Source organism: Saccoglossus kowalevskii, chromosome 7 (genome assembly GCF_978046115.1).
Source record: "Saccoglossus kowalevskii chromosome 7, keSacKowa6.1, whole genome shotgun sequence".
In the NCBI taxonomy this organism is placed as follows: domain Eukaryota; kingdom Metazoa; phylum Hemichordata; class Enteropneusta; family Harrimaniidae; genus Saccoglossus; species Saccoglossus kowalevskii.
Genome location: NC_140647.1, coordinates 12,553,246 through 12,576,099, shown reverse-complemented (window position 1 = coordinate 12,576,099; position 22,854 = coordinate 12,553,246). Strand labels below are relative to the sequence as shown.

General features: G+C 35.7%; 3 protein-coding genes across 3 annotated transcripts; 2 read left to right on the top strand and 1 right to left on the bottom strand.

The window, feature by feature from the left end:
* Positions 1–9,467: 9,467 nt before the first annotated feature.
* Positions 9,468–9,983, top strand: LOC102805595 (CMP-N-acetylneuraminate-poly-alpha-2,8-sialyltransferase-like). Its single transcript, XM_006823667.2, has 2 exons — positions 9,468–9,654; positions 9,739–9,983. The coding sequence occupies exons 1-2, from the start codon at positions 9,468–9,470 to the stop codon at positions 9,981–9,983; spliced, it is 432 nt and encodes a 143-aa protein (XP_006823730.2).
* A 2,027-nt stretch (positions 9,984–12,010) lies between these two features.
* On the bottom strand, positions 12,011–16,299 carry LOC102804270 (oxidoreductase NAD-binding domain-containing protein 1-like). The gene is made up of 7 exons (XM_006823661.3): positions 16,127–16,299; positions 15,429–15,507; positions 14,878–14,984; positions 14,182–14,323; positions 13,256–13,498; positions 13,036–13,135; positions 12,011–12,277 (listed from the first exon to the last, which is right to left on the bottom strand). The coding sequence occupies exons 1-7, from the start codon at positions 16,198–16,200 to the stop codon at positions 12,111–12,113; spliced, it is 912 nt and encodes a 303-aa protein (XP_006823724.2). The 5' UTR covers positions 16,201–16,299; the 3' UTR covers positions 12,011–12,110.
* Positions 16,300–16,315: 16 nt separating this feature from the next.
* On the top strand, positions 16,316–22,262 carry LOC102805488 (uncharacterized). The gene is made up of 6 exons (XM_085501108.1): positions 16,316–16,533; positions 17,169–17,263; positions 17,569–17,815; positions 18,433–18,579; positions 18,874–18,959; positions 20,947–22,262. The coding sequence occupies exons 1-6, from the start codon at positions 16,462–16,464 to the stop codon at positions 21,788–21,790; spliced, it is 1,491 nt and encodes a 496-aa protein (XP_085357234.1). The 5' UTR covers positions 16,316–16,461; the 3' UTR covers positions 21,791–22,262.
* Positions 22,263–22,854: the final 592 nt, after the last annotated feature.

Genomic DNA, 22,854 nt, shown 5'->3' with positions numbered 1-22,854 from the left:
CAATAATTCTGGTTTGTGGATTAATTAATAGCAGAGGGAAAATTTATATCTGCATTTCAATATTAATTTCAAAAACAATTTCACTCTGGTTGCATTTATATTGTATACCATATATGCTCTATTAGAAGAGCATCTCCAATAGAAGCACATGTACGGCAACAATTGCATTGATTGTATACTGATTTATTAAAATATGATGTATTTTGACCATAGAAACACCTGTTATTTACACAAGAGCATGCGCTACTAATAGAGCAAATGCGGTATTGCATGCAACATCTCTGACAATTTAGCTGTTTTAGTTTAAATACATTTACAGACTAAAATAGAAACATTGTTAGAAAAGTTGCTTGCAATATTGCTGACTACTGTAAAATACTTTATTTTCTCAGGAATTTATTTTCGCTGAAAACAGCTTTCTGGCATTGTGTGGATCTAATTTTCACTATGTTGTATTAAGACTCAATGCAACCTATAGAGAAAGCTGCATTTTCACTGGAATTTATTTTGCAGGAAATTGACTACAGGTAAAACAGGGAAAATAAAATGCCAGTGCAAATAAAGCATTCCACAGTATGTTATGTGACCACAACAATAGACAAGATACATTCATGATTGTATGGAACCATGTCGTATTAAACAAGTACAAATAAAATAAATATCAAAGGAAGCTTAGAAAGAACTCTTGAGTGCTGAGAGAATTGGAGACACATTAAAATTAATTCAAAATTTAAGATTTGCTTTTCAACCAAGAAGCTTGGCAACTAATTTTTGTCTGCTATTTGAGATGCATAACATGAAAAAATGTGATTCACATTATCACAATTTATAATACATACAGAAAATACATTTGATTTTTCATCCATGTTTTTTATTCTAATTAGTTCCAGAGCACCTCTGCGATGAATTTAATTTAAATCTGATTTTTGTTTAATATCAGAAATGGGCTAATCATAGATAATCATTATGCATTAAACTAATCATGTCTGTGGATTACCTCAATGAACCAAATGAATTATTATACAAATTGAGAAATTATTATGTATAGATTTAGGTCTGTATATTGTTCCAGGGTGCACATGTACAAAGTTTCATTATAATGTGATGTTTAATCATAACTAAATTAATTGAAATCTGAAAAGTAAATTATTATAGATTTATATTATTATAGATATTATATAATTATTATAGATGTATATAAACCTAAAACTAACTTGATCATCACATTGTGTTAGAGTATATATGTACCAAGATTCATTAAATTAAGATAAGTACTGTCACAGACCATCTATGTACGAAGTTTCATTGAAATGTGGTTATAATAAAAAATTATGATTTATTATGCAAATTAAGTAATTAATATGATCTTAACCCAAAACTCATCAGGTCTGTGTATTGTCCTAGAACATCTATGTACCAAGATTCATTGAAAAGAAATGAAGTCATGGTACTTGAAATATCAAAAGCTAAAAATTGAGTAATTACGCAAATTAGGTAATTAGTATATCTCATATTTGTCCGTGCATCGTCCTATGTATCTATGCAAGTTTCATTGAAATGTGATGATTGATGATGATGATATACCTGAGATATCAGTGGAAAAGTGAAAATTGACTAATGAAAACCTAATCAAATCTGCGTATTAGCCCAGAGCATCTATTCACCAAGTTTCATTAAAAACCAACATACTGTTCTTGAGATATCAGATCATACATACAGACAGGGTAACTGCAAAGACTCCCATTGTGTGCTTCGCACACGGGAGTCAAAAAAAAATGTAATAAAATAAATATTAAAATAAATGAGAAAGTTTTTTGTCAGCAAATGTTTTACATCACACTCTTACAGAGCAATCTCGTACTGACCTACAATCCGACTCTCACCACCCACCTTATTCTCACCACCCACCTCACTTTCACCACTTACCTCACTCACACCTACTATCTCATTCTCACCACCCAACCCACATTCACCAACCATTCCACTCTCACCACCCTCCTCACTTTCACCAACCATTCCACTATCACCACCCACCTCACTCACACCTACCATCTCATTCTCACCACCCACCTCACTCATACCTACCATCTCATTCTCACCACCCAACCCACATTCACCAACCATTCCACTCTCACCACCCTCCTCACTTGCACCAACCATTCCACTGTCATAAGCCACTTTAGTACATGTAGCAGTCACCTGCATTTTAGCCCTTTTTGTTACAATGTCAGTGATCTTTTGTTGCTTTGTAACAGGATGTGGGGACGATGCACACTTTCTCTTCTTATTTTCCTTTTTGTTTTCGGACTACCGACGAACCTTTTTAGTCCCAGTTCGGACGAAGTCCGAAAACGGTTCCGTCCGTCCTTCTGGGCCCATTTATCGGACAGCCTTTGACCGATCTCGTTCAAACTTGGTATACAGACAATCTATAATGACCTACATATGCCAATTTTCGTTACGATTCAATTAAATATGGCTGACTGGCAGCCATTTTGTCCCTCAAATTTGCTAAATTCTGATATTTAAACGTGAACAGGGCGATTTCAATCAAACTTTGTATGGTGATCATGCATATTGGGCTATTGGTGCACGTCACTTTTTTTTCAAGATTCGGTCCAAAATGACCGACTCACAGCCATTTCATTTATTTTTAATTTTTGTGCTGATTCCTCTGAAAGATATCGCCTGATTCACTTGAAAGTTTGTACATAGGTACTATACTTAAGACAATACAACACCATGTTTTGTTTTGAGATTTGATCAAATTTGTCGAAATGGCGGCCATTTTGTTTAATATCTTAAATTCACAGTCTGTAACGTGTCTGGAACTGTTTCCCGCAGCTGAATAGGGCGATTTCAATCAAACTTCATATGATGATCATGTATATTGGGTTACACGTGCACGTCATATTTTTTTTTTAAATTTGGACCAAAATGGCCGACTGTTTTGTCTTGAGATTTGATAAAATTTGTCGAAATTGAGTCCACTTTGTCAAAAAAACGTAAAATAGCAGTAAAATAGCAAGTCTTTTCTACCACCGTTGAAGATAATGAAAAAAAAACTGAGCTGACCTCCCCCCACAAAAAGCAAATGGTCCAACCCTAACTCAAAGTTATGTTAACTGTTAATTAAAATTCGAGTTACTGAATGTGAACATTAAACAACAACAAATTCTATGTTATCCGTAACTCGTACGTCGGTTAACTGTTAAAAAAAGTTGGAGCTACAAAATTTGAAAGTTAAACAAAACAAAAAATATATGTTGCCGGTAACTCGACGTTTGGTTAACTATCACGGGGGAAAATCGTCTCTCTGGGTTCTACACACTTGTCAGGGGGTAATCTCGTCTCGTCTCTATATTTCGTCCCCTTGAGGTGCGGGATCGGGAAAGTCACTTATACTTTACAGTCAAATAAGACACACACAACGAAATACGTTTCAACTCTCGTCTTAGTCGGTCTTTTGAGCACTCTATAAGACACGGCGCCCTGGGGAAAAGTCCCCAAGACTATTGCAAGGCTGACCCAAGACTCTTTTAGACTGCGTCAACACCGTGACTCGCCCCAAGGCTCTCCAGAACTGGACTTAGACTGTGTCTATCACCAAGACCAACTAAAACTCTCTTTATTCATTTTCAAACCTCTAACCAATTACAAAACAGTAAAAAGACTCTAGGGCGTAACCTTCAATCATAAAGCCAATCACACTAAGTACTGAATACGTCATATCTTTTGATTAATCGTTCACTACATTAATAACTACGGATACCAACTGTCAGAAAGAGTAGTCTGAATAGCGACGGTTATCTCGTAATTAGTTCAAAACCACTGAGCCAAGTTCCGTCCAAAACTTCAAATAGGCCTAAACGATGACAGACATAACACAGAAATTCGCTAATAATCAGCTAATTAAGTCAGTCAACAGATACGCGTAAACTAATTCATGACACAACTGTTATTTAAAGTTCGAGTTACTGAATGTGGACGTTCAACAAAAACCAAAATGTATGTTTTCGTAACTCGATGTCCCTAACTCGAACAATTCAGCATCTCTTGCTATACATCGATGGTATTGCTTATCAGTAAAAAAAACAACAACTAAATATTGCAACAATGTATCTCTAGACAAAGCAGAGCTACAATTTCACACACACCATTATCATTTGAGAAACAGCCAACTGGCCCCATATGTGCATCTGGTGGCCATTCGTTTATTTGATTTTCATCACAGCAATAAAACGCAAAGTGTTCAATCCGAAAATGAAATATGCTTCCATTTTTTAGATTTTCAATTTCGCAGCAGGTCTGTTATGAAAAGTTCGTCCATATCACAAAGACAACAATAGATAGAATGTAAGCGTGGATAAAGTAAACGGCGCGTTTGTTTGTTTCCTGCATAGGAAAAAAAGGGCATAACAATGCAAAGATGAGTGATCTTGAAAAGGAAGATGCAGATACAAAAAGAGCTTACCAGCGATGTAAACGTAGTTACCTAGGTATTCACAATATAAGGTGCGTACCCTAAACGTCAATATAGTTGTAGACAATATAAGCAGTTGTGACACACATCGCTTCGCCTGTAGCAGAAGCAACTGTATTATGTTACTATGTTGTTTGCCATTGATGCCATAATGTTTGACGGGTAAATAGACATTGTCCAATTTCGAAAATTAAGAAACAAACTCTTTTAATGAATTCTACTGTAAATGTAAATTTCTATATTTTTGTTAGTTTATTAATGTTTTTTTTTGTAATTTAGTACAAATCAGTCGACATTTGCAGCAAATAAGACCATTCTTGGGCAAATGAAAAACACGGTAAATGATATAAATAACTGGAAATCCAATAAAATACATCTGTATGACTTGAGGTAAGAATCGAAAAAAATGATTCAAACTTTTGTTTATTTTCACTTACCGCTTAGTGTCACTTGCACATTTTTAAACGCATTCATAGTACCTCGTCGTTTCTTACAGAAATAAGTTAAATGGCTTTATGCCAAATAGTACACAGTTTTATCTAAGTTCGAATGCAAGCCTCAGTTCTCAGAAGATGTTTCTGGTACGTATGTGCGTCTTTGCGATATACTACGTGGTATTCACGTAGTGTAAATATATAATCACCACATGGTAATTTTGTGCATTGTAAATCGTAGCACACAATACCAAGAATCTGGAGCATCATTCGCTCCATTAAAATGTGTATACTGTCTATGCAGAACAAATCTCCTACCGAAAGAAGTACTTACAGGCGCTGTAGCATTGTGGGTAATGGTGGTATACTGAAGGACAGTGGATGTGGAGATGAAATCGATAAGTCTGATTACCAAACGCTTCAGCGTGGTATTAAGAGTTTGTTTTCAGGGGTGGGTGATACCAAGGTGGGAAATGGATGCACATATGGGGTTAATTCCTTGAATTGCAATATAGAGGGTTCAGGCTGAAATACAATATATAGTGTTTTCATGTTTCGTCTGATATTTCTGTGGTATTCTGCTGCTGTAAGTAATGCACGATTTGTTCCGAAATTCAGTATATTGTGTGTATTCCAGGGTTATTCGTTTTTTTGCTGAAAACACCCCTATTTGTTAGTGGCAGAGTCAAATAGTCTCACTCCCACTGGGAAATCTGCATTGTTGCTTGAATGTGAGTTAATTAAACACATTTTCCAGACCGGCGAAAGAGTATGCAACAGCCAATTTTAACAGCCTGTCACGTGATTTTAGTCTGAATGTCAACATGAAGAGGCTAGTCCATTTTACGCAGGAGTAATTGGGAGTAGAATATGTGAGGGATAGTATCAACAGAGATGTGTATAGTGAAAAGTAATATCTATCCTTCATTTGCATCTCTGAGCATTTCTGTTTTAGTATATTGGTTTGAAAATGTTGAACTTGCATGATTTGCAATGTGTTTTTTTAACGGGACTCCCCTATTGATCGAATCCCGGGTTTGAACGAGAACGGCACACCACGTGATTCGTTTGAATACAATGCTGATGGCAAACATGCCGTGTTACTGCGGTACTCCACTGACGGGATGACTTACTGCATGCTACAACTTCGCTTGTGATGTTGCTTGTTAGCCATGGATTACATGAATCTTGATTACCAGTCAAATGTTGTTCATTTGACGTTGGTAATCTTTATTTGGAACTGAGTAACTTCCTGGTACTTCGTACTATGATAAAAATCAGTCAACATACATCAAGTTCTCTCAATCGTAGTATTCCATGTGATGTACACCTAATATGCCAAAAATGTTGCTGAACGATTTGAACTGAATAAAAATAGCAGACGAAAATTTGTTTACAAAATAAAAATACTTCGGTTGTCAATGAAAACCGGTAAAAAACAAGCAATATGTTTTCGGCTGTTATCATGGAAGGGACATGAACGTGAAGCTAACGTCTGTTTATAACTAAAACCGGGCACCTTATACGAGGTTTGCAAAATAACATGGCAATCATTAGAAGTCACTTTATTTTATTGTTAGGACGTATTCAGCCGTTAAATGTATAATTTCCAATCGTTTTGCGATAGTATTTTCTAGATTGGAAGCAGCATTTACATTTTATTCAAAGTTCAAAGTTGCGTTGGGATTCCGTTGACAGTGGTAACAATGTCGGCGCCGGTGATCTCTTACCAGTGCGCAACGTAGCCAAAATAAAAGGCATGATCATTTGGGCACTGCTATTACAAGACTTTGGCTGTTGCCATGGTAGCGGTGGGTCAGGATTGTTTTTCCAATTAGTGATGGTACGACTTGCCTGTCAAGTATGAACCGTGACAAAATCAGCCAAGCCAAAAAAAAAATCACAGAAGAGTTAAAAAGCCATTCCTGCTGAACAGTTACTCTAACTTCGGGGTCAACTTTCTCATTAATGAAAAAAAGATATCAAAAATTCAAATAGTAACTTTTTGCCCACACTCCAGCCGAGTACAATGAGCTATGTCTGAGGTGTTGTATCACAGGGAGTTGGACAAACTTGTGTATTTTAATAAATTATTGAATAATAAAATGTTATATAACTTTTCTTTTACCCCCCTCCCCTTCCTGGTATCTATTTCAAGTATTTTTGTCAGGTTCAAATCGTTCACCAGCATTTTTGGCATGTTAGATGTACATCACATAGAATACTAGGAATGGGAGAACTTAATGTTTGTTGACCACCTGGAATCTGAGTTTTATAAATCTTGAAGGGCTCTCGGAAGATCCACCCGCTGCCTGGACCCGCATTAAAATCTCCGATTAATATGGAGCCGCAACCATCAACATCGATATACCATGAGGTTTCTGCTGGCGACGTTGCGGCGTTACTCAGTTCCAAATAAAGATTACCAACGCCAAATTAGCAAAATTTAACCGGTAACCAAGACTCAGTCTATCCACGACAAGCAAGCAACATCACAAACGAGGTTGTAGTGTGCAGCTCACGAGTCAGCGACGACCGATTTCAACGAAAGTCATTCCGTCAGTGGAGTACCGCAGTTGCGCGGCATGTTTGCCAATGTACAGATCTATGGAGGAACTTTTAACTTCAACATCAACCGTGTATCGTAGTCGCCCAGTTTAAGTTCTGGTTCTGTCGTGGTCCCAACTAAAGGGCGACAGTCGTCGTGTCGCGTCCTGTTCGATATGGGACTCACAGCTACGTATACAACGCGTGTAAAATACATTGTTTATTTACATGAAATTCGAACACGCGCTGTGCTACGACCACTGCGCTTAAACATCCACGAGTTATTTATTCGGTAGACGTCTGATTATTTTATTTTCAAACGTACAGCGACACGCGTTCTACACTGACAAGCGTTGCTAGGTCGCAGCACTGTCTTGGAGCATATTAATGGGCAATTGGGTTCCCCGATCTAAATTTCTATCCCGGTTTGTTGCACGTTCTTTTTTTAATATGAAATAATCAAATATGGGACATGTGTATAATAACAGAACCCCACACCCTCCCCGTGGCTTCGCTCGTGAAAGTACGGCAGCAGGATACACCGCATCACTCGTGAAAATAACTTCCATACGCAATGAAAGCCACGGGGAGGGTATCTGTCATAATACTTCATTATCACTGAAAACATTTTTCCCCTGAAATAAATTCCAGTGAATATGCCATTTCCCTCATACTATATTGAGACACAGCGCAGTGAAAATTAGATTCACATGTAATGCTTGAAAACATGTCAGCAAAAATAAATTAAGTGAAATTCTACGTGACTTCATAATAGTTGGAAATGAACACATTACACCCGACCCTACCACTCCATATACAATGTAAACTACACCCCAAAACATCCTTTCACCCACAGTTACTACCGTGTTTCACCAGTGTATTCTATTTGACGTCAGGAGAAATTGAAATAAACAAATTAATTATAATTTCAGCCTCTAGTTGACCACTGATTAAATAAACTACCTCGTCTTTATGTCAACTTGCAGTTATTCGTTGCATACATCAGTGACTTCAAAATATATGTTTCGATCCCAGGAATTTCACTCGCTGTTAATTGCATGGGAGTGGCAGTCTTTAATGAATTTCTATTGTCATGTCAATTTCTTGCGATTACTCGAACATTAAGCTGTAACCACATACCGCCTAGGTGCTGTAATTAAATCCTGGTGTAAGCACCACATGAACTATGAACAATGCATGTGAAGCCAGCTGTGGGGTATATTCAATCCTATAGATTTCTCATTGTTTGGTAACTATTTGCTGCAAATGCAACAAAAATCAATATAAAAAATATTACCCACACAGTATTCTACAGGTTACTTGTCTTATTTTGAGGTACTCCATGTCAATATTTTCATTCATAAAATGAATGTATTTCAAATGTCATTGCTTTTGATTGGGGACTTCATTATCGTTAATACTCGCTATCACCGCAAACTCTCGTAATTCGCAGCTACCGTGACAACCTAGTAAGTGTATCGGATATAATGTGGTTGTACTTCTTTCCTAGAGCTAATCTTCCAGTGATTCGTAATTTTACACATGATGCAGGGAGGAGTATGAATCTAACTACGTTCAATCCAAGTATAATTTACAACAGGTAATAAAAAGTTAGCGATGTTTCAACTTAAATAATAAAGAAGTCGTTGTAACGTTAATCTGACGTATACGAGTACTTTTCAAAGAACTTTATGAAATATACGTTTAATATATATCAACTGTGATAACTTCCCGTTTGTATGCCAAAACTTCATTTTTCTCGTTTGACATGTTATGTGGTATGTGTGAATACCATTGTATAAGTATCATTGGACTAGGACTTTTGCTGTCTGGATCTCGGCTAATAATTTGGATATGGTTTGGAGAGACTTTGTTATTGTTTTAGCACATTAATATACTACAGGTACTAGTATATGATTAAAATAGTAATTATAATTCGACTCTGTATAGTTTCATAATACGTTAGTAACGTTACCCGCCTATGCTCTAGATTCAATTATAGTATGAGTGCATTCAGTGAAGCCTTGGAGGAATATGAAGGTCATATACTATTTACTTCAACGCCAAATTTCACTGTTCCTGCCATGAATCACATAAAAAAGAACACCTCACTAGATCTGCTGCTTCTCAATAGAGACTATCTTGGTTTAGTGAGAAGATTTTGGAAGGTTGAGAAAATTGTTTCATCAGGTGAGAAATCTGATTCGTTGCAATTGTATATACATTCCATATGTGTTTCATTTGATCGTGTTTCATTTATTTTATTTTTCTCAGGATTGCTTTTGTTAACTATGGGATTGCCACTTTGCGAGGAGATTCATCTGTTTGGATTCTGGCCGTTTAACACAGACATAGATGGAAATGCATTACCTTATCATTACACTGGTGATTCTGGATTTGATGAAGTGTTTGTATGCGCCCACAATATGGGATGGGAAATGCAAAACCTCCTAGAGCTTCATAATCGAGGCATTGTCAAGCTGCATCTTGGGAAATGCGGCCACACTAACGGATTGTAAACAGATTACGATATGAGCAACTCTGATATATATTATGCAGTATTTGATCTGTACCACGCGGTAATCTAATCCGGTACACAACTCCGATATTAGCCGTGAATAATCTTAAAATACTAGATGATAGCAACCCTGGTAATAATGAACTAACAACGAATCGATTTGCACATATATATTTTTGTTTTTATTTTCATTCAAATGTTTGTGATTGTCTTGTTTGCTTGTTTTTGTTACTTTATTGTATTTCCAATAAAAATCCCACACTAGGATACGGTTTCAATAGATTTTTTTTATTATAATAGAGTATGAATTTGAATTTTTACGCAAGTTGATTATACACAAAGTTCTTTAATTTCACATTCGAATATATTATTCTACAATTATAATTTAGTGGTCACATTCCAATGACATATCCGGTTGAAATTGTTAAAGCGAGGAGGTCATTACCTGCGCAAGCGCGGGAATTGAGTCCCAAGCGACGATAACAGCACACGCTGAAAACGCAAAGGCTCATGGGTAGACGCTTGTTGTAAGCAATGACACGCTATGGCCATCTGACGCATGAGCAGGTGACGACTCTCTCGCTTTAAGCAAACTATTGATTATGATTCTTCTGCTTCATACTTAGAAATGTCCCTTGGACTTGACTTTAAGGATCAGCTTTCAATCCGAAATGGTGGCCAAAACATGCAAAATTATTTTAGTTTTCCTTAAAGTGGGGATTCGTTATCTGAGCATGCATCAGATCATAGTACGTCCATGATCAGATGGTCCTAGCATGTCATTGTTTACAAACAAGCGTCAAGTTCAGTTGTGCAAGTTAAATTTCGAAGAAATAGGATAGCAGTAAAAACAACTCACTTTTTAGAAGAAATTAAATATGGCGTCCAAACCACATAAACTTTAACATGCTTACACAGAGATGGTGAAAAACAACTCTTACATCAATGTGCTCAGAGGATTTGAAGAATATGTTTAAGCCACAATATCACTATAATTTTTACATGTGAAATAGGTACATGTCAATATCCAAAAAAGCTACAACAAAACTCAGAATGCCTCCTCAGAAAGGATTAAAAATGGTCACTTCCAATTTAAATTCAATCAAGATGGCTACCAAACTAATTGACCAATCAAAATTCTGAGAGTCAGAATATGTGTATGACAAGTTTTTCGAAGAAGAGTGCATTTTAAATGCCCCAAAACAATATATTAATACGTGTGATTTTATAAATTCCTAAAAGTCCATTGGTTGTCATCTGATCAAAGGACAAAATGCTACTGAAGTACATCCCATAATACAGAGGTACAGAGTAATCCCTTCTACATTTTTACAGAAACTAAAACAGTGCTAGTCAGCGTTTCGTGCTGACCAATAACAAAGCTATTTTGTTCGTTGTCCTCATGCAAATAGCATGTGATATATGTTGGTCAGATGTGATCATTTGCATATTCCAATCACCGCATACAGGCAACTATAAAGCCTCATCATCATACATCATGAAAATTGTGATCATTTCCATGGTAACCAAAATGCATCTTTTCCACACAATACGTTTCTTGTATATGCTCTGCAGCAAAGCTTTTTTTTATGTCAGAATTTTTGAAAAATCTTAAATTCATAAAATATTTTAAATATGCTATTTGAAAATAAAAATATGCCCAAAAACTTTTTCTATTTTCTCTTGGTTTGAACAAAAACAAGATAGCAGAAATAATCAAAGAAAGCTTAGAAAGAACTCCCATGTGCTGAGAGTATTGGAGACACATTAAATATAATTCGAAATTACTTAGCTGAAAACTAATTATGCAAATCAGAAAATTAATATGACCAGATTTGAGTGTAAAACTAATGAGGTCTGCGCAATGTAACAGAAAATCTATGTCTCCAAGTTTAATTGAAATGTGATTAGAACCAAAAAATTATGAATTATTATGCTTATTAGGGAATTAATATGAACAGATTTTTACCCCAAACTAATGTTGGGGGACCAATAAACATAAAATAAAATAAGTAATACTCAACCATGTAACATATACAGTTTTATTTACAAAGCATTGTAAGAAAATATGTAGAAGTTTTATTGCTATACTGGATGCAAAACAATTTTCTGGTCGTATTGCTAGAGATCACCACCATTTTTCATATGCAATCTGTTTGGGATTCACACTGAGAGAATGCAATATTGATTCTATGTCACCAATCATCGAAGCTGGTCCACAGATGTAAATTTTTACTTTGTCAATCTTCATTTCTTCAAGGGCCATTTTCAGTACAGATTTATTGATACGTCCAACTACAAAAAAAAAATAAATAACACATATTGAAAATATCTGATACTAATATATTGTCAAATGCCACATGCATGACCACCTGAAGGTCAAAATTTCAAATTATATTCTTGTGGTCGCAGCAACGCCACTGAATGTTCTATGTTGCTGAGATGTGCACCACTTTTCCATGTGTATTTCTATGGGCTCTGTGCGAGCTGCTGTGGAACGCCAGTCAAAGAGCTGGTGTAAACAGCACAAATCCAACTATGAGAGACACCTACATTTATAAATGTTGCACATGTAAGGGTACCCTGGTTACCCTGTCCAAGAGAGTCTCAACAACAATTCCAAAGTACTGTTTTTTTTTTTGAGAATTTTCAACCATTGTTTTTAATGGTTGTGGTTGCCAGGCAGAGAAAATGCCCAAATGTTCGTTCCTGAGAAAATCTCAGTTTCAAAAATTTTTTTGTTTGAATTTCAGTGACAACTGTTTGCAATTTTCGAGGGGAGGGGGGTGATTGAGAAATTCTCATAGATCGTCAATTTGTACTCCCCCTGAAATACCGGTACCAACAGTTTTTGATCAACATTATAAATGAATTCATTCCAAATGTATCTGAAATAATGAATATGTATATACAAAATTAACTATGGATCAGTTAAATGATTCTAACTATACTAAGAAAAAAGACTTGTGGTAAGACATTTGAACACTGCCCACCTCACCCCACCCCACCCTCATACTCCTAACCCAACTCTTTGTATTGTTTTATTCACATACCTGAAGTTTCTGATCCAAAATTATCTTTGTGCTTTTCTTTAGTAACAAAAAATTGACAGTTCATATTAGGTGTTTTCTTGCAGAGTTCTAAAATGGATTTCTGTCAGAGTAAGAATTTACAAATAATTAAAAAGCACAATGAAAAAAACAAATATGTCAAAATATTTTTTTGCCAATAGAGGGCAGGGCGCACTAGTTTATTATGACTTAATGTACAAACCTTAAAGATGAGTTCACTGTGTTTACTTGCACTAAATAAAAGTGTAGTCTTCCCTGGTTTGTATGAATCACTGTTTTCTTTCATTCTTTGGTGTAGATCTGCGTTATGCAAGAACATAGAATACAAGGGATTGATCCCTACACCACCTGCTATAAGTAAGACATCTGTGGTGGAGTCAGTCAGCTGTGGGTCATAATAAAAATCACCCCCTGCTCGAATGGATACTTCACTACCTTCTTGACACTAAAAAAATACATGTTGAAAAAACAAAAGTATAAATATTAAAGACTGTGACTGAATATGAGGGCAGTGATTACACGTTAGAAAGAAACCCAAAATGAAACATTTATGTATACTGTAAAATACTTTATTTTCGCTTGGAATTTATTTTCGCTGAAGGTATGATTCAGTGAAAATAAAATCCAGCAAATATACCGTTTTTCCTATATTTTACATTCAGCTAGTCAAAAATCAGTGAAAATAAATTCTATACAAAACACCAAAAAAGACTTTTAAGCGAAAATTAATTGCAGTAAAAATAAAGTATTTTACAGTACCAGATACATTGTAATAAATTGATTGTTTGTTTTAATAATCTGAGATTCTATCTTAAAAGATGCAATTAGAATGACTAGCTCCCTTTACAGTTTTTAAATTGAGTTTTGACATCAATTCAGAAATTTGTATATTGTAGCAGTTCATTTGCATATGAAATACACAGGGAATGAATAGGGTAAAACAGAAAGCATACCAGAGTGTGCACCCAATAGGCAGGAGGGTGTTCACTGTACATAACAGCCAGCTCTATCAACTTGTGCTTTCTTAATGTCTGAGGTGTTGAATACATTGAGTAGCCTCCCACTACACTAACAGCAGGAATGAAAAAATCCACCCTGGGAAAGCATACAAAAAACAAATTGTATTACCTCTTTGTGAACCCATTCAGTGGGAGGGTAGTCGCTATATTTAATAGCTAAATCCATGAGGTTTTCGTCTTTCAGTTTTTTGGCGGAAGAGCACATTGAATACCCTGTGAATACGTCAACACCCGGAATGAAGAAGTCAACCCTGTGAATATGTCAAAGGTCACAGGTCACAACTTCTCACAATGATAACAATTTTGAGGAATGTTACAAATTGTTCTTTATGTAAAACTTACACAGACTTTTCAAGTTATTTATACTTCTGGAAATATCTTATTAATTTTATTTATTAGGTCTAGATATGCCTGTCAGTTAAAAATGTGCATGTTACAGTTTGTTGTTTGTTGTTTTTTGGCAGAATTTTATAAAAAATGAAAAAAAGGACAATTCTTTTGACAATTTAAATATTATAATAAACAATTTTCATTGATTTTGGAAAACTGATTGTCACCTGCGCATGCGTCAGATGGCCATAGCGTGTCATTGTTTACAAACAAGCATCTACCCATGAGCCTTTGCATTTTTAAGGTGTGTTGTTAACATCGCTTGGGACTCAATTCTGCGTGTGCGCAGGTGACGACCCTCCCACTTAACAAAAGATTTCAAAGAATGTCGAAATGATGCTGTGTAGTGTCAAAGTTCACACAAAGCAATTTATAAATGCATATAAACTATGGATGCTGTACGGATAATACTTACCATTGACCAGCTTTGAAGGTAAAGTCTTTGTCCTCTATTTTGAGTGTTAGGCCTTTCACGGTTTCTGATTCCTGTCGTATACTGGTCACTACAGCTGATGTCACAGTCTGGAATGTGAAAGAAACGATAATATAATGATGCAGAATTTAGGCCTGCATTTCTATGGATTAATTTCGAGAATTCAGATTTAGGTTTTAGTTTATGAACTGACAGTAGCATTTTATTTTCAGATAACAGTGTTTTATGCTTTTCACATGTTTTTAGAAAATACACATGTGAATTTACTAAAAAACTAAAAATTTAAAATTCTAACTGAAACGAGAGGTTTCTGTTGGCTGAAAAAACATTGGAACATTTGCAGACAACGTTGTGGTGGACTGTTCTTGTTGATTGGCTAGTTTGATTCAACTAGCATTGAAATTTATAAATAATTATAAAGATGAAGAGAATGTCTTTGTTGCACCAAGAGTATTGAACCTTCATTTGTCATTGTTTCAAAGCTGTAATAAAGTTCTTGCAACAAGAATAATATACTAGTACTGAATACTCACAGGGTTTCTTGTGTTGTGTGATGTTCTTTGTAGATGATCTGGTCCTGCATCAGTTGGTTCACTTTGACTCATCTTAAATCTGAAATCCATACATTCAGACAATACAATTACTGTAACTCTGTCACAGAACAGCTTTTTTATGTGCCAAAATAGAAATATATTTCAATTCAGTCATTTTATCATATATGTTTTCTCCAACAATAACATCTATAAAGAAACACCTGGATATACTCTATTTAACCCAGATTTACGGTTCAAACTTCATGGGTCAATGGACTTGATTGAACCATGGAGGTAGCTCCATGATTGAACGAGCCACAGAGGGTCACTCAAGTTTTGGTCCACCCCCCTACGGATGTTTAAATCCGAGGGGTCATATTTCTACAAAAAATATGGATGGTTTAATTCCGAGAGGTAACATATTTTTGATATATTTAATTTTTTCACATACCCATCCGTATACGTCAAATCAGTAAAGTTTCCAAGGGATGTGTTAGTTAACAAAAATCCGACACCTGAATGGTGGATTTGAATCCATAGGGTGTCATAAAGGTAGGGGGGGGGGGGTGAAAAAAATGGAATGACCCTCAGAACACCAATGTGCACCCATGGTTACTTATAGTAACTGTGGTGCACCGAATCATCCTTCGACTGAACTCAATTACTGAATTGATTTGCATAAATATGTACAGAAGTACCTGAAAACCGGAAAACGGGGAAAAGTAAAACGTGTGATCTTTGTCCAAGCTGTGGTTATTCTTATCGTCGACATCGGGTCATGGAAGGTTCACATTCCGTGAGAAGAGCCGTTTCGTAGAGCAACAAAGTTTGTCCGCAAGTTTAAAGGTTACTAGTATAATGTATATTTTTAAAAATATGTCAGGTGACAGTCAGCTGATTGCTACAACTCCCATGATGCTCTGGGAGGAAAACAGAAATTCAAAATGGCGTAGTGTTGTGAAGTTGTTCACAAATTTTCCTACGTAACATTTAAGTCTACTATATCTGCATTTATTTTTTGTGGATATCGAAAATGGGAAAGTCATTCGCAAATTTTATGTGTAAAAAGGATTTTCATCCTGCTTCATATGCTAACGTAAAACGGGTGAGTTTTGACGAACACTATTCTCGAATTTCTTACATGTAAAAATAAACGTGTCCGACCGTAGCCGTATAAAATGTATGTTGTTCACAGGGCTAGTTCGACCTCAACTCAATACTTGCATGTAATCTTTACTAGAGATTGACTTATCAATTGTGCGTATCCTGGCTTACTTAAATGTTTGGCGGTAGAACCACGAGGCCTGACAATCTATTCGTGTGGTTGATTGATGAATTCAGTAGTAACATGTCTATGGGTCTATAACTTTGTTCTGATTACCACTATGATCTAGTCCAGGGCCTTATTGTTGCTCAAAATAATAGAAATTATAGAATTAAAACAGTTTGGTAACGTAATGGAAGCACAAATTATTAAATTTAATCATCGTCTGAAACCTTCAAAATCAGTAATACGGTGTTTGTTTCTGTCCAATCACTCTTAGCATAGTCCAGGCTGAAAAATCACAAAAATGAGTAGCAGTGAACATATGACTGGAACAGTGACTTTAGGGATGATATATCTGAGGCCAAAGATACTACCAATATGTACATGAAAGACTAGATCAACGTCTGTCATTTGTGTTAATAGTGTTAAAAAGTTTATAATCACAATATTGCCATCTTTCTGTACATCAACAGGTATGGATGAGAGAGCAGAAAATTGAGCATGAAACTAAACAACAGGAGGAATTAAAAAGAGAATACGAAAAAGAACAAGACTTGTACAAAAATCGGTAAAATGTAGTTCAGCTCTCATACAATGTATACTTTATGTTCAAAATGGATAATGTTAGTATTTTCTGTGTTTTCAATGTCATTTTGTGTACGAGAGGTTATGAAATGTGTGTGAAATTAGTTAGATGGCGAATAATTTTTCTGAAAGAGCTAGTTATTGCTTTACTGCTCTATCACACACTTGTACGCTATGAATCGTATGTTCCCAGTGTCTTTAGCATCGTATTGGATTTGATTTTTTCAACATTTTATGGCTGCTTTACGGTATCCACCAATGCAAACACAAATATTTTTCTATCCAAAGACTACTACTGAGTGATGAAAAAGTAAAACATGGATTGAATTTTATGTATGAGCCGCCAAAAGGAGTGAAGAAAGACAAAGTAAGAGAAGATGACGAACCTGAATATAAGTTTGAATGGCAGAGAGGAGCTCCGAGACAAGCCTATGCAAAAGAATTGGACATCCGTGATCAACCATTTGGTATCCAAGTTCGAAATGTGAAATGTATCAAGTGTCATAAATGGGGCCACGTAAACACTGACAAAGAGGTACTTCATAAGTTTTTGTTTGTAATGCATTTTTTCGATGAACATATTTTGAAAGCCAGTCTCAAGTTAACAGTGGAGAGAATACTGCAAATTATGCAAGAAGGGAGAGCGGCGATTGTATCAAATGACACATAGTAATAATTTAATGAGATTATAGCCTGAAATTGCAACTAAAAAACAATTTGCGCTGTGTTTAGTGACAACATTCTATTTTACTCAGATGCACTATAGCGCTTCTGAATTCATGGTAAACAAATAGAAGTGTTTGAATGTGACGTCAGTGATCATGAATGCATGAACATGCCGACATAATTTAGCTCATACAAGAGAAAACAAGTGCTGATAGTGAAAATATGTCATAAACAGTTGAAAACTAAGTCCAAACAAATTTTTTGCCTAGATAGGTGAACAAATCACACATGAGCAAAAATTATGAAAAGTTACAGAAGATAACATTTCAAACAGAAAATTGTTTACACTGTCAAATGAATGATAAATGTGTACCAGTGATTGAGGTATATTCCATGTGTTGGGTTAAGTAAAAAGAAATCCAACATTTACCAAGGTTATTTGGGATAAACTGCAGTAGAGTACATCTGTCTAAATTTGATTTACAGTGTCCATTATTCAACAAATCTGCTACCTACGACCTAGCGGGTCCTTCTTCCAATCCAGCTGAACTAATGAGTGATATGGAAAAAGAAGGGCTGAAACTGAAACAGAGTGTACTTGGCAGAAGAGTAGATCTAGCAGCTACTAATCAGGTAAGTCCTATGTCAGCTGTTAATCAGGCAAGTCCTTTATCAGTTATTAATCAGGTAGGTCCTATGTCAGTTATTAATCAGGCAGATCCTATGTCAGTCATTAATTGGTTAGGTCCTATGTTGGTTATTAATCAGGTAGTTCCTATGTCAGTCATTAATTGGTTAGGTCCTATGTTGGTTATTAATAAAGTAGGTTCTATGTCACTTATTAACCATGTAGGTACTTTTGTGTCTAAAAATACTACTTAATTATTCTTTTTTACTGAAATATTGTCTTGCATATTGTCTTTGTAGCAACTACTTGGGAGTGATGATGAAGAGGACCCAGAAGTCACATTTTTGAAATCACTGACTACAAAACAGAAAAAGAAACTCCTCAGGTTTGTGCAAGTATTGTAACCCCACAAGTTTGTGAGAATAGTGTGACTACCCTAATTATGTTAAAATCTTGACTTTTGTTAGTCCCCGTTTGAACAAAGTCCAAAAACGGGGACTTGTAATTCGGTCTCCGTGCGTCCGTTCGGAGTCATATCTCAGAATCCCTTGGACCGATTCTGTTCATTCTTTGTATGTGCCTAGTACTTTATGTTGGACATATGCACATGCAGTGGTTTAGCGATTCGATTCAAAATGGCCGACTGGCAGCCATCTTGTTTTTGTTTTTTTATGCGGTATCTTGGACGTGCTCTGTCAGTTTTCATGCAAATTTGGCACATACATGTACTTTATACATGTTAGGATGCATGTCCATGACAATTTGTTTCAAAATCTGGTCAAGGATGGCCGATTGACAGCCATCTGACTTTTTGGCCTTACTACTATATTTCCACAATTTATGTACCATTTTCATTCATATTTGGCACATACATCATACATATCAGTGTGTTTCATAATCAGATCAAAGATGGCTGAATAACGGCTGTTTTTATTTTGGCCATATTACTATGACACAAAACACGTGTTTTGATGTAAATAAACAATCTGTTGTATACGCCACTTGGAACTCAAGTTTCAAGGACACGCTCGCGACAACCCCTCCGCTTTAATATGATGAGCACAAAGAGAACTTAACGGGGACTGTGTCATTTTCAATAACTTGTTGTTGAAAAAGATAATTTTGATCAAAACACAATTACTGTAAAATCAAATAGAAAAGAATTATATTGAATTATGGAAAAAACAAATAACCTCAAAAAAATCATCATCAGGTGAAAATAATAAATTAAGAACTTATTGTAAATTCAAAAATGAACACAAATTAAAGACCCCCACTATAGAAAAAGTATCTGTAAATTCAGGATAAGTGACCATGGTCTAATGATGGAGAAGGGTAGGCATGTTAGACCAAAAATAAAGTTTGAAGAAAGGGTATGCAAAAAGTGTGATACGGATGCAGTGGAGGATGAATTCCATTTCCTGATTGATTGTCCAAGTCATAAAAATGCAAGATGTCAGCTGTTTGGAAAAATTGCTCATATACATCCATATTTTAATTTGATGAAACCAGATGACAAGTTCATATACATTATGAGCAATGTAGATAAGGAACTTGCGAACTATATTAGAGAATGTGGTGCATTTTAAATATATATATCAATATTTCATAATTTTAAATATGTATTTATTTAAACTACATATTAATTTCTTCCTTTTTTTTATTTTAATTTTAATTATTAGTTTAGCACTTGACTGTATGTTCTCTTCAAACAGAATGATGTCAATAAAGTATGTGTGTATGTATGTGTGTAAAATCTGTAATAGAAGTCACGCTTCTATTAAACTGGTACAATGCATCAGAGTGGATGGAGCTTTGTATTAGATCATCTACATGTACAGATATAAGAAAAAGTGAAATTTTTGGGTCTCAATTGTTTTTAAAAAATGGGTACGGCTTCTAATAAATAATTTTATGGTACTTGTGATATTTCATGTTCCCCAAAAACTAATTACGACTAAGTTAGCATCATAGAAAAGATACAGGTAAAATGCATTTCATCTGTTACCATTCATAGCACTGTGTATTGTCTAAATTAGTGTTGAACCATATGTCCTAGAAAAAAATCTAATATTGAGAACAAAGTACAAATCTGTGATTGGTCAAACTTTTAGAAGCCAATAAATTCTGAAAATCTGCCCAATAATTACGTAGGTAAATTTCTAAAGATGGTGAATTTACAAGGTACTTCCTAAGTTTGTTATTATTTATCAATCCATCCATCAAGTTTGTGAGAATACTGCTATCCCCAGGTTTACGAGAATACAGCAGAACAAGTTTGTGCTAACTCCTCAAATTTGCTGTTCCATATATGTCCTGTTTTGCACTCTGTTGACATCTCAAGAGATAACCAGTAATGTGTATTTTTATAGAAAATTAGACAGAATAGAGAAGAAAAAGCATAAGAAAAAGAAGCGGAAACAGAAGAACAAGAATGATGACAGCTCTGACGAGTCTGACGATGAAGTGAGTAGGAAACGACGAAAAAGAGATAAGAAGAAGAGAAAGACGAGTGAATCAAGTGAGGATTCTAGCAGTAGTGACTCTGAAATGGATAGAAAGAAGAAGAAAAGAAAAGAGGAATGGATTGAAGTAACTTGCAGTCCACACAGAAGAAAAGATGATACACCTACCAAGGATCTTGAGGTAACTAAGGAGAAAGACGTGGACAGAAATGGATGTGATAGGCTACAAGATAAGTATGCTGATGTACAAGAGAAGCATAGGGATAGAGGTGAACAGTCATGTAAAAGAAGTAGATCACCATTGGCCAGACAGAATGTACAAACAAACAGAGGGAGGTACATTAAAAATGAAACAAGGCAAGACCAGCGATATGAAAGGCATGCTGAATGCAGCAGAGGAGACAGGGACAGGGACAGGGACAGGGACAGGGACAGAGACAGAGACAGAGACAGAGACAGAGACAGAGACAGAGACAGGGACAGGGACAGGGACAGGGACAGGGACAGAGACAGGGACAGAGACAGGGACAGAAAGGATGACAGACATGAGAGACACAGAGATAAGGAGCATGATTCACAAGATAGAGATAGGGGATACGATGGTGATGAAAAACATAGAGATAGGCGGTATGACAAGCATTCAAAAGACAGAGTTAGCGAGTATGATGAACATGAAAAACACAGAGATAGGCGGCATGATAATCACCGAGGGCATGATAGACATGACAGGGAATATAGAGATTGCAGGTAAAGACGAGTGAAAACAAGGACATTGTAACTGCGGCTTGCACTTTTTTTTTACATTTTAACATTTTGATTTGATTGATTTTATAATAGGAACAGTTGTAATATTATTCCTATTCACTGTCAAACATAAAAGTATTGAGATTTATATTATCTTTATTTGCTTTCGTGCAATTATCTGGTAGTGTAAATACTCTCTTTGCGCTATGAGTCATTGATCTTGTAACCATGTTTTCAATCATTTCAAAATAATAAAAAAATGCATAGCTATCAAAAATACATTGCTTTTCCTATGCCAGGCTTGTTTTTACTTTGTTGATGTCAGTAGGTACAAAATGAGATTTACCCCCAGTTTTTCAAACTTTTTTTAGCTCCTAAATTTTTAACTTTTGTGTGTTTGCTTTGAATAATATCTGGCAAATAGGTTTTGTACATTCCCAGCTTTTAATTTAACCTGTGAATTAAATATCAAATACGTATTTGTCTGTGTTCATTTATTCTGCACTGCCTCCCTGAATCCCATAGTGGTAATTAAACAGGGATTGCATTAACTGCACTGTCACTTCCCAATGGTGTTATTACGTTGTCTGTATCATTGTAGATGAAGGTCAAGGTTCACGAGTGGAAAAGGTCTGTCCTCATTGTTGTTGACTCCATCTTAAAACGTTTTCTTGTGGTTACAATATCTCTAACTTGGATATTAATCAGTGGCAAAATGCTATTAGCTGTCCATTTTGGGGCAGGGCAGTTTCAGATTTGTCAACTTGAACGGTTAACTCCTTCATGTTGTAATATTACAACACTGGGTGTGGATCACACATTTCACTCAGTCTCTGTAGAAACTTGCTCAAATTGACAAATTCAATGAATCTTTGGATTCCCGCTACATCTATTGGTTTAGGCATTGCCAGTATTGCTTTCATATTTGCAGGGCTCTGTCTTTGAGCCTTCACTAGTGATGAGGTGTTTAATAAACGAGACTTGACATACAATGTAACCTCAATTTGAGTTTGTCCCATTCAGGCTGTATCTCTGTATCAATGACCTCACTTTTTGGTTATGATTGGTGTT